This window comes from Salvelinus fontinalis, chromosome 42 (genome assembly GCF_029448725.1).
Source record: "Salvelinus fontinalis isolate EN_2023a chromosome 42, ASM2944872v1, whole genome shotgun sequence".
In the NCBI taxonomy this organism is placed as follows: Eukaryota; Metazoa; Chordata; class Actinopteri; order Salmoniformes; family Salmonidae; genus Salvelinus; species Salvelinus fontinalis.
This window is the reverse complement of record NC_074706.1, coordinates 411,905-424,416: the sequence shown is the minus strand read 5'-3', so window position 1 is coordinate 424,416 and position 12,512 is coordinate 411,905. Positions and strand designations below refer to the sequence as shown.

The 12,512-nt window shown below is 40.4% G+C and overlaps 2 protein-coding genes across 2 annotated transcripts in view; one reads left to right on the top strand and one right to left on the bottom strand.

Moving 5' to 3' along the window:
- Positions 1–3,179, top strand: part of LOC129841034 (calcium-binding protein 2-like) — a 32,215-nt gene extending 29,036 nt beyond the window's left edge. Inside the window, exons 4-7 of the mRNA XM_055909147.1 lie at positions 421–555; positions 838–947; positions 1,170–1,317; positions 2,998–3,179. Coding sequence (XP_055765122.1) covers positions 421–555; positions 838–947; positions 1,170–1,317; positions 2,998–3,023 — 419 coding nt within the window. The 3' untranslated portion in view covers positions 3,024–3,179. The remainder of the gene's footprint in view (positions 1–420; positions 556–837; positions 948–1,169; positions 1,318–2,997) is intronic.
- A 3,838-nt stretch (positions 3,180–7,017) lies between these two features.
- LOC129841356 (interferon-induced very large GTPase 1-like) overlaps positions 7,018–12,512 on the bottom strand; it is a 46,668-nt gene continuing 41,173 nt past the window's right edge. The window contains exon 12 of the mRNA XM_055909595.1: positions 7,018–12,437. Coding sequence (XP_055765570.1) covers positions 7,804–12,437 — 4,634 coding nt within the window. The 3' untranslated portion in view covers positions 7,018–7,803. The remainder of the gene's footprint in view (positions 12,438–12,512) is intronic.

Genomic DNA, 12,512 nt, shown 5'->3' with positions numbered 1-12,512 from the left:
CTCTCCATCTTCCTGTCTTTTCCATGCATACTCATATTTTCAACATACTGTATTTACTCCCAGACAACACCAATAATCCCAGTGATCTGGCTCTACTGTGTTGTCCTCCCTCAAACTTAAAGATACTTTGATGTGGCTGCAGGTGTTTCCACTGCTCATACAGGAGTAATAGAGACCTTGTTCACAATTGTGTATAACAAAATGTATCAGGGGGGCTGCAGGACCCGCATCACTCCTACTTCCTGCAGCTATGGGTGTGGCTTGTCCTCAGAGCCTAAAATGAATATAAGAAACAATGTCTATTTTTCTCATTTCTATTCAACACCCCTCCGCTCTCCCCTCCCCCCATTCCCCCATCCACCTCTCCTCACCCTTATCTACCCCTCTCTCCTCTCCCCCATTCCCCTCCTCCCTGTGCAGAGCTGAAGGAGGCGTTCGGGGAGTTTGATAAGGATAAAGATGGCTACATCAGCTGTAAGGAACTGGGAGAGTGCATGAGGACTATGGGGTACATGCCTACTGAGATGGAGCTCATCGAACTCAGCCAGAACATCTGTGAGTCACACACACACACACACACACACACACACACACACACACACACACACACACACACACACACACACACACACACACACACACACACACACACACACACACACACACACACACACACACACACATACATGCACACATTGTGAGTGTGCACACATGCAGCACACACACACACATTAACCAGAGAAGGCGAGGGCAGATCCTCTGTGTATAGTATTTGAAGCTCTTCAGCTCTTCATCACCCCTGTGACCATTTCTGTAATGACTCTTGTTTCCATCTAGGTGGCGGCAGAGTGGACTTTGAGGACTTTGTGGAGCTGATGGGTCCTAAGATGTTGGCAGAGACAGCAGACATGATAGGAGTGAAGGAGCTCAGGGATGCTTTCAGAGAAGTACGGAGAGACAATATTCATCTTATTATATCTGTTTATAATATAAGACCACAAATTAAATGACAAGTTATTTTCTCTTAACCTGCTCTTTCTATTCATTTAATCTCTCCTCTCCCCTCCCTTTCTACTACACTCTTCCCCTTTTTCTGTCCCTCGCTCCCTCACCTCACTTTACTTCCTCCTGTCCTCCTCCTCCTCCTCCTCGTCCTTCTTCTTCTCCAGTTTGACTCTAACGGGGACGGTCAGATAAGCCTGGCTGAACTGAAGGAGGCCATGAAAAAGCTGGTGGGGGAGCAGCTCAACCAACCAGAGATCGACGAGATCCTCCGAGATGTCGACCTCAATGGGGACGGCCTGCTCGACTTCGAGGGTGAGGGGAGGGGAGGGGGGGGGGGGGGATGAGGGGTAGAAAGTGAGGGGAGAATGGGAGGAGAAAATGGGACAGTTTGGGGGACTATGAGGGGGATGGGAGAGAGGTGGAGTAGGAGGGGAGAAAGGGGGAGGGAAGGGAGCGGGAGGAAAGGGTGTGGAGAGGAGTATGAAGAAACTAATAGAGAAAGAAGGAGAGAGAGGGGATAAGGGGAGAACTAATGGATCAGAGAGGAAAATGTGACATTGAGATACAATGCTATGTTCACCCTGTTTCACCATACTAAACTCACTATGTTGTGACAACCATGCTCACCATGTTGTCACTATTCTATTACTCACCATATTGTCACTATTCTATTACTCACCATGTTGTCACTATACTAATACTCACCATGTTGTCACTATTATTGCTCAGCATGTTGTCACTATTATTACTCACCATGGTGTCACTATACTAATACTCACCATGTTGTCACTATTCTATTACTCACCATGGTGTCACTATACTAATACTCACCATGTTGTCACTATTCTATTACTCACCATGTTGTCACTGTACTAATGCTCACCATGTTGTCACTATACTATTACTCACCATGTTGTCACTATATTAATACTCGCCATGTTGTCACTATACTATTACTCACCATGGTGTCACTATACTATTACCCACCATGTTGTCACTATACTAATACTCACTATGTTGTCACTATACTAATACTCTCCATGTTGTCACTATACTATTACTCGCCATGTTGTCACTGTACTAATACTCACCCTGTTGTCAATATACTAATACTCGCCACGTTGTCACTATACTAATACTTACCATGCTGTCACTATACTAATACTCACCGTGTTGTCACTATTATTACTCACCATGTTGTCACTGTACTAGTACTCACCATGTTGTCACTATACTAATACTTGCCATGTTGTCACTATACTAATACTCACTATGTTGTCACTGTACTAATACTCACCATGTTGTCACTATACTAATACTCACTATGTTGTCACTACTAATACTTACCATGTGGTCACTGTACTATTACTCACCATGTTGTCACTGTACTAATACTCACCATGTTGTCACTATACTAATACTCACCATGTTGTCACTATACTAATACTCACCATGTTGTCACTATACTAATACTCACCATGTTGTCACTATACTAATACTTGCCACTATACTAATACTCACCATGTTGTCAATATACTGATACTCACCATGTTGTCACTATACTAATACTCACTATGTTGTCACTATACTAATACTCACTATGTTGTCACTGTACTAATGCTCACAATGTTGCCACTGTACTAACACTCACCATGTTGTCAATATACTAATACTCACCATGTTGTCACTATACTAATGCTCACCATGTTGTCACTATACTAATACTTACCATGTTGTCACTGTGCTAATACTCACCATGTTGTCAATATACTAATACTCACCTTGTTGTCACTATACTAATGCTCACTATGTTGTCACTATACTAATACTCACCATGTTGTCACTATACTAATACTCACCATGTTGTCACTGTACTAATACTCACAGTGTTGTCAATATACTAATACTTACCATGTTGTCACTGTACTAATACTCACTATGTTGTCACCATACTAATAAAAATGTAGCTCATATTTTGTGTTCTTTCTACAGAGTTTGTCAGGATGATGTCTCGCTGACTCGCTTGGCCAGAAGATCATGATGACGTGACTTTTAGAGACTAGTAAACAACAAAACCTCCTCTGTTAGATGTTATGGACCAGTCCTCAGTATGTTGTTGAACATGTAATTACAGTACTATTGATGTACAAATATTTCATGTTGTTTTTAGGGTATTTGTTCTAACTTATTTTCATTACTATAGCAACAATTCCTCCTAATACTGTATGTTTTTGTTGTGTAACTGTAACATTGTAAAAAAAAATATATATATATTTGTAAAGTGCTTTTCATGTATTATGTTCAAAGTGCTACACTATGTTATCAGTTAGTATTTTTGTATAGTTTCAGCCAGTAATTTTAAAAGTGTGTATGTGTATTACAGCATCCATTTTGTATGATTTGTTACGTCCTACAAAATATCCATATAAAAAAAAATATATATACACAGTTGAAGTCAGAAGTTTACACACACTTAGGTTGGAGTCATTAAAACTCGTTTTTCAACCACTCCACAAATTTCTTGTTAGTGAATTTTGGCCCATTCCTCCTGACAGAACTGGTGTAACTGAGTGAAGTTCGTAGGCCTCCTTGCTCGCACACACTTTTTCAGTTCTGCCCACAATTTTTCTATAGAATTGAGGTCAGGGCTTTGTGATGGCCACCCCAATACCTTGACTTTGTTGTCTTTAAGCCATTTTGCCACAACTTTGGAAGTATGCTTGGGGTCATTGTCCATTTGGAAGACCCATTTGCGACCAAGCTTTAACTTCCTGACTGATGTCTTGAGATGTTCCTTCAATATATCCACATAATTTTCCTACCTCATGATGCCATCTATTTTGTGAAGTGCACCAGTCCCTCCTGCAGCAAAGCACCCCCACAACATGATGCTGCCACCCCGGTGCTTCACGGTTGGGATGGTGTTCTTCGGCTTGCAAGCCTCCCCCTTTTCCCTCCAAACATAACGATGGTCATTATGGCCAAACAGTTTTATTTTTGTTTCATCAGACCAGAGGACATTTCTCCAAAAAGTACGATCTTTGTCCCCATGTGCAGTTTCAAACCGTAGTCTGGCTTTTTTATGGCGGTTTTGGAGCAGTGGCTTCTTCCTTACTGAGCGGCCTTACAGGTTATGTCGATATAGGACTTGTTTTACTGCGGATACATATACTTTTGTACCTGTTTCCTCCAGCATCTTCACAAGGTCCTTTGCTGTTGTTCTGGGATTGATTTGCACTTTTACGTTCATCTCTAGGAGCCAGAACACATCTCCTTCCTTAGCGGTATAATGGCTGCGTGTTCCCATGGTGTTTATACTTGCACACTATTGTTTGTACAGAGGAACGTGGTACCGTCAGGCATTTGGAAATTGCTCCCAAGGATGAACCAGACTTGTGGAGGTCTACATTTATTTTTCTGAGGTCTTGGCTGATTCCTTTCGATTTTCCCATGATGTCAAGGAAAGAGGCACTGGGTTTGAAGGTAGGCCTTAAAATACATCTACAGGTACACCTCCAATTGACTCAAATTATGTCAATTAGCCTATCAGAAGCTTCTAAAGCCATGATATCATTTTCTGGAATTTTCCAAGCTATTTAAAGGCACAGTCAACTTAGTGTATGTAAACTTCTGACCCACTGGAATTGTGATACAGTGAATTATAAGTGAAATAACCTGTCTGTAAACAATAGTTGGAAAAAATTATTGTGTCATGCACAAAGTAGATGTCCTAACCGACTATAGTTTGTTAACAAGAAATTTGTGGAGTGGTTGAAAAATGAGTTTTAATGACACCAACCTAAGTGTATGTAAACTTCCGACTTAAACTATATATATATATATATATATAGTTTATTACGAATTGGAGGTGCTCCTCTTAATAAGGATCGGCCCCTTTTTTTAAAATGTTGCCTAAAATGACATACCCAAATCTAACTGCCTGTAGCTCAGGCCCTGAAGCAAGGATGCATATTCTTCGTTCCATTTGAAAGGAAACAGTGAAGTTTGTGGAAATGTGAAAGAAATGAAGGAGAATAAAACACATTAGATCTGGTAAAAGATAATACAAAGAAAAAAACAACTGTTTTTTGTAATTTTATTTGCACCATCATCTTTGAAATGCAAGAGAAAGGCCATAATGTATTATTCCAGCACAGCTGCAATTTAGATTTTGGCCACTAGATGGCCAGTGTATGTGCAAAGTTTCAGACTGATCCATTGCATTTCTGTTCAAAATGTTATATCAAGACTGCCCAAATGTGCCTAATTTGTTTATTAATAACTGTTCATGTTCAAAACTGTGCACTCTCCACAAACAATAGCATGGTATTCTTTCACTGTAATAGCTACTGTAAATTGGACAGTGCAGTTAGATTAACAAGAATTTAAGCTTTCTGCCAATATTAGATATGTCTAAGTCCTGGGAAATGTTCTTGTTACTTACAACCTCATGCTAATCGCATTAGCCTACGTTAGCTCAACCATTCCGCAGGGGACCCACCAATCCTGAAGTAGATCTCAGACTGCATCTTTAAGAAATGCAGATTTATTGAACAAATTGTACATTCTTTTCAGATTATTGATCAGATACTAAGAACAGTGTAACTGTCTGATTATATAATTGTGATGTAATTCACTAGAATTACAATAAATGTTCATTCAAGTAGTTTCATAAATAATAAAATGTATGTGTTTAATTTCCTAAAAGGGAAAAAATTAAAAATAACTTTGTGTCAATAAAATGTTTTCGTTAACAATAAATGTTGAACTATACATCCTTGTTAGTTTGATGTTTGGGAGAGGAATCATACAATGTTACATGCATTTTTCTACAGTAAAATAATGCTGCAATGTTTTTATTAAATCAGAGGTAAACACATTCTTTACGTTTGACAAAACTGACAAAAATAAACAAAAGAATAATGAACTTGTTACATAATCTTTTAGCATGCATGCAACTACAGTAGCCCTTAATACAATACATTTCAATACATTTGTATCAGACAAAGACCAGGACTATAAAGCCTTTTCCAATGTACAGTATGTATGCATCTGTTTGAGGCTTGTTGTCATGGTAATCTAAACATAATCACATGTCCATAGGTATAAAACTCTAATGGACCATTGACAATAACATGATGTACATTCTGTATGACGTTAGGATCCCTTTCAGCCCATCATTGGGCTGGTCTTTCAAATACTAAATGAATGACATACAATATCAAACTAAATCAAATCAAAGACAATACACAATATCAAAGATAAAGCAAAAAAATTACCTTAACTTCATTTTTACAGAGTTACACATTTATCTTGCACTGATATACTTGTAATCACAATCAACATTATCTACATTCACTTCTAATCAAGATGGTTATAAAAACAATTGTGAATATATTTGTCTAACATTGTGATTGAAGACTATACTCCAGTCCAAGTCAACAAGTAGTCAACAGTATGATTATAGTCTCTACTCGGCACAGCTAGAAGAGGACTGGAAACCCCTCAGAGCCTGGTTCCACTAGGTTTCTTCTTAGGTTCCTGCCTTTCTAGGGAGTTTTTTCTAGCCACCGTGACTCTACGTCTGCATTGCTTGCTGTTTGGGGTTTTAGGCTGGGTTTGTGTATAATTATCTGCTGATGTAAAAGGGATTTATTATAAACATTTGATTGATTGTGTATGTATGGTATAACTCCTCCATCCTTACTATACTGCAGGTATCTGTCAGTCTACAGTATGTATGGTATAACTCCACCTTCCTTCCTATACTGCAGGTATCTGTCAGTCTACAGTATGTATGGTATAACTCCACCTTCCTTCCTATACTGCAGGTATCTGTCAGTCTACAGTATGTATGGTATAACACCTTCCTTCCTATACTGCAGGTATAAGTCAGTCTACAGTATGTATGGTATAACTCCTTCCTTTCTATACTGCAGGTATCTGTCAGTCTACAGTATGTATGGTATAACTCCACCTTCCTTCCTATACTGCAGGTATCTGTCAGTCTACAGTATGTATGGTATAACTACACCTTCCTTCCTATACTGCAGGTATCAGTCAGTCTACAGTATGTATGGTGTAACTCCACCTTCCTTCCTATACTGCAGGTATCTGTCAGTCTACAGTATGTATGGTATAACTCCACCTTCCTTCCTATACTGCAGGTATCTGTCAGTCTACAGTATGTATGGTATAACTCCACCTTCCTTCCTATACTGCAGGTATCTGTCAGTCTACAGTATGTATGGTATAACTCCACCTTCCTTCCTATACTGCAGGTATCTGTCAGTCTACAGTATGTATGGTATAACTCCTTCCTTCCTATACTGCAGGTACCTGTCAGTCAGTGATGTCCACTCAAACACTACCCTTGCTACAAGGCCTTGATGAAGGTGTTTCCTGCAGCGACATGTGTTCCTACACTAATATGCCAATATAATAAAGGCTTTTTATCTGCAACTATCTGGTAAGATTTCCATGGTGTCTTTTGGATGGTCAGTATCCTAGTTTAGTCTAACATTTTCAATTTTTTTATGATTGTGAAAGGTGGTACCTTTTGATCAACAGTTGCTTCCTTCAACAGACCAATCAAGGGAAGGGAAAGGGAAAAAGTACCTGATCAGCAGTGCGATGGTGAAATTGTATTGGAATTAATTTATTTCACAAGTTCTTGGATCTGGCTTTTTGATAAGAAACGTTCATGCTTGGTGAGTTATTTCTGGTTGCCATGTCTGAAATCTTTAATAGGTCAATTTTATGTTTAAATCAAAAAGAGTCATGCTATTGTTTTCCACTTTATTTCACGTTGAACGCGTTTTTCAAGCTCTTCAATGCGTCATCACTTGTTAATGCCTTCCAGTCCTCTGGGATATCAGCAGGAAGTGCATTTGTGTCTTTAGCGATTCTCTCATTGAATGTGGCCATCACATACTTCCAGTAGTCTGAAGTCTTAATGCTGGGATCTCCAGTTATGGTCCAGTCAGGGAAATATGTCTGGTAGTCTTTGTAGAGGTGAGGTTTTCCTTTCCTTGTGTTGAATTGTCTGTCACTAATCACAGAGGATGAACAGATGTCAGTTCTTAACACACCTGTATTTAAATTCCTCCTACCACAGACACCTTGTGGACGGTGAATAGAGGTAGAGTGTTTGGTATGCTCCTTACCTCCTGCTTCACAGGGTGCACAGCAGAAAGGACATTGTTCTCCACATCCAAACAGACTGGTGAACATCATGTCCTGAGGCTTGAATGGCAGAGATCTGAGTCTCTTTTTGATGTCTCCTCCCTTATCATACTCAGCTGCCAGTGACTGTTCCATTTTTCCCACAAATGCTGTAAGGTCGTCAGCAAACTGTGCTATGTTAGTAGAATAGTTCAGAGTTATGATGGAATCCAGAGCATTCTTTGGAAAAACAAGCTTTTCTTCAAGGGCACAGCACATTTTCTGAATGAATGTCTTGATATCTTTTATAGTGCTTGTATTTGTAGTGCTTGCAGTGCTTGTATTTCTAATCGTTGAAATTGATTCAGTGATTATCTTGACTATCTCTGAAAGATGTTTCTTCTCCAATTTCTCCAGACTGCTGTTCTTTGAGAGTTGTTGGACAATCTGGTCAAACAGCCTGTCCTTCACAAACCTTTCATAATGGTTTATGTATTCTCTATATTTCTCATATTCTCCATCAATCAGAAGTTGTTGTAAAATGGAGAACTGGAAAGCCCCTCGGGTGCTGTAATCCTTTGACCCTTCACCCCTCTTCACTTCATCAACCACATCAGAACCAATCATTTTGGTCACATAGTCCTGTACAGCTGGCAGTAAGAGATGTGTGAACTCTTCAGCTTTGTTTTGGCACTGGTCTTGGTTATGAAACAAGTCTTTGAACTCCGTAAGATACTTGTTCTTATACCTCTCCAGACACTTCCGAGGGTCATTAAATGCAATGAAATGATTAATCATCTTCTGAAACTCTCTGGTTGCAATGCCACAGATGTGTAGCTTTAGACAAAGCTCACATTCTTCACTAACGTTACAATTCTTTCGTTGTTTCAATGTTTCAATCATTTTCAGCAGTTCTTTGATGTAAGTACTATGATAGCCTGTTTTGCTTCCCACCTTCTGGGTTATAAAGTCCTGACACTGGGTTATGATGTCATCACAGAAGTCCTGCTGTTTTTTCCTGTGATGGTCTGGATCCCAGTGCACCAGAAAGCCTTTAGCCTTCTCCCACAAACCCCCTGATTCAACAACAAAGACTGTTTTCCCACAATTCACCAAACGGCTTTCTACCAACATTTTATTGACATGACTGCCCTTTGTTGATAAGTTATCACGTAACATGAGGAAGGCATCCTGAGCCACATCTCTCTCTGGCAGTCCGCTAAAGTTGATCTCAGACAGAGTTTCCTCCCACATACCTTCAAACTCTTCTCTGAGGTCCTGTTCTGATAAATCAGATTTTTTCTGTCTACATGTTTGCAGAAAAGCCAGCACCTTATTTGCAAGTGTATTTGCCTGTGAACTATTGATGTCATCCAGTTCGGCCATTCCCTCTTTGATTTCAACAGCTCCTTGCAGTTTGTTCCTCACTGTGTTTTCTGTCTCTCGTCTCAGTATTTTAGCACTAGACACAAAGTCCTCCTTGTATTTTTCTACCAGATTTACATGGTCATCTGGATTTTCAAAGTATTTCATTAGATTGTCTTGGATTTCCATTTCTCTAACTGCCAGCTTCTCAGATGCTTCCATCAACAAGTCATTCAGCACATCTCTTATGCTCATTTGGGGATTTGGATCTGTTATGCCAAAATTTGAAATTTGGGTTTCAGCACTTACAATCCAGGAATATATCTCCTTCTGGAAGGTCCATTCCCAACCATTGTACTCCGAGCATAAACTGGAGTATGCATCTGCAACCAAGCTGTTTCGGAAACTAAAGATGAATTTCTCACATTTTACAGACTCCCACAAGCTTTCTGTCCACTTCAGGAAATGTGTAATGTCATCATTACTCGGACATTGTCTGAAATCCTCCATCAAGCTCTTCTTGAAGTCATACACAGCCTCACTGTAGCCAGCATTGACTGGAGCCATCGGGGGAGTCCCGTGCCAGAGTCCTGGGATATACCAGCTGCTTGTGTCTGGATCATACTCCATCACATCAGTGAACTTGGTGATATTCTCCTCCTTCTCCATTCTGGCTGCTGCCTGGGTCATTTGATTCATATGTTCCACCAACCTCTTCCTGTCCCTCATGTTGTTGTTTTGAGCAGATAGGTCAGGCACATTTTGGTGCACAAAATGACATATCGGCTTCTTCCCCACTTCCTTCATCCTGATAAAAGCATGAACAACAATCTGTAGAATGTCTTTCATCTCTGTGGAGTTCTCCATGGAGATGTTGATAATTGTGACATCACTGAGTCCTATCACCAGTGTGGCCAGTTCATTGTCATGTTCATAACTGTCATCTAGTTGAGACAACTCTGGTGATTTCAACCCCTCTGTGTCAATGATCATGATGAAGTCACATTTCAGCTCCTCCTTGAGGTCTTTGTTGACTTTTATCAGTAGCATGAAGGCCCCTCTGGTGCATCTTCCACTGCTGACAGCAAACTGGACCCCAAACATGGTGTTGAGGAGAGTGGACTTCCCTGTGCTTTGGACCCCTAAAACTGTGACCACCCGGATCTTGCTGTTAGAGTCCACAAGAGTATGAAGCTGAGTCAGTACAGCTGATATCCATTTCAGAGGGATATTTGATGCATCTCCATCCACAAGCTCAATGGGGAAACCATCCAACAGCATCTGAGCACACAATCCAGGGAGATGCTCCATCTGTTTCCTTTGAGGACTGTCTTCAGGGAGGGAGCAGGCAGCGTCATACAGCTGGCCCAACTCACGAATGAAGTGTTCAAGTCCCAAGGAACAATCAGACATTTGCCTATCTAAATCTGCAATGGCTTTTTTCTCTGGATGATTTTGGCAAAGATCTTTGTACTGCTCTCGCAAACCAGACAGGTTCTGCCGAGACAGATTGTCCAGATGAATCTGCATCCATTTGAGGAAATGGGATCGCTCCGCTTTTGAACTTGACATGCCAGTTATGAACTTTGTCATTGTGTCTGTCATACCAAAGCTTTGTTGCTTCTCCCTCAGTTCTTTTTCCTTTTTATTCAGAGAGCTCTTGTAGTGTTCAATTTCTTGACCTCCTGCTTTTCTCAGTCTACACCTCTCTTTTTCTAACTGGGAAAGCTCTTTCCAGATTGTTCCTTGTAAGGGTAGTTGATGGTCTTTGAATTTCACTGTGTCTTTGATGTTGCTGGTAATTGCATCTGCCATCTTCCTGGCATTCTGACACTCATCAATGTCTTCATCAACCAGAATCCCACTCTGACGAGCTACGTCAGCCATGTTTTCAATTGTCAATCTGTTTGGACTTGTTTTGATGATGTCACCCATAGTTGACTGCAGGGTTTTTACAAATTCTGCATCATTTTCAATTTCCTTAACAATCACATGTGCTGAATTGATACTGAATTCAGTGGTAAATGTCCTCAATTTGTCTTTGCTGAATGCTTTTCTCTGAGAGTTGACAACCAGAAATAACTCTGCTTTTGAGTCATCTTCCAAAACCTCAGAATCTGCCTTTAAATCATCACTGAAAATGAACACTGCAGCTGATATCTGACACAGAAAGTTAAACAGTTTTTTAAAGGAACTGATGTCTCCTCTGAGATTGGCCACCGCCACAGGCTTAGATAACCTATCTATGTTTCTGTTCCCACACGGGAGGTACCAGCTGATTTCAACCAGTCCATCTGAGATTCTGCGAGGGACGTTCCCACATTCCATATCATGATGAACAAATGTGTCATTGTGCTGTTGAGGGTTACTAAGCAGTTTGTTCAAGATCTGAGACTTGGACAAGCTACTTTCTCCTAACCTAACAAAGGACACCATATGAAGATCAGAGAGTACAATTATTTCCTCCACAAAAGCCTTTGTGGCCGTTTGGGAAGAGGGTCTAAACCTCTTCACTATGTCCCTCAAGGCCCACAGCATCAAAGTGCTTTGTTCTGTGTCACAGTTGGGCAGCAGCAGAGGAACAGCAAACTGACACATGGACATTTTCTGGATCATCTCCTGCTGCAGGAAACCATCTGAGCACAGACACAGGGCTGTGATAAGGTCTAGAGGGTTTACCTTCATTTGATCCTCCTTATCATTGGTGATGTACTTTACATCCCTTGCAGACACGTTCATCCTCATCAGTTCTTTCAGAAAACACCACGGTAGAGATTGAGGACTCAGAGTATGGTTCTTTCCTAACGTTAGGCTACTGATTGCAAGCACGGCATTCAGCGATAGTTTCTCCTCAAAATGCTGTGTCAGTCCCAACTTCTGCATAAAAAGTTTCAGAGGGAGCTCTGCAATAACAAAGGGAATTTTTTATATATTTTTTATATTCCAGTTCATTTTCATCTTGAAACTGCAATTGATTA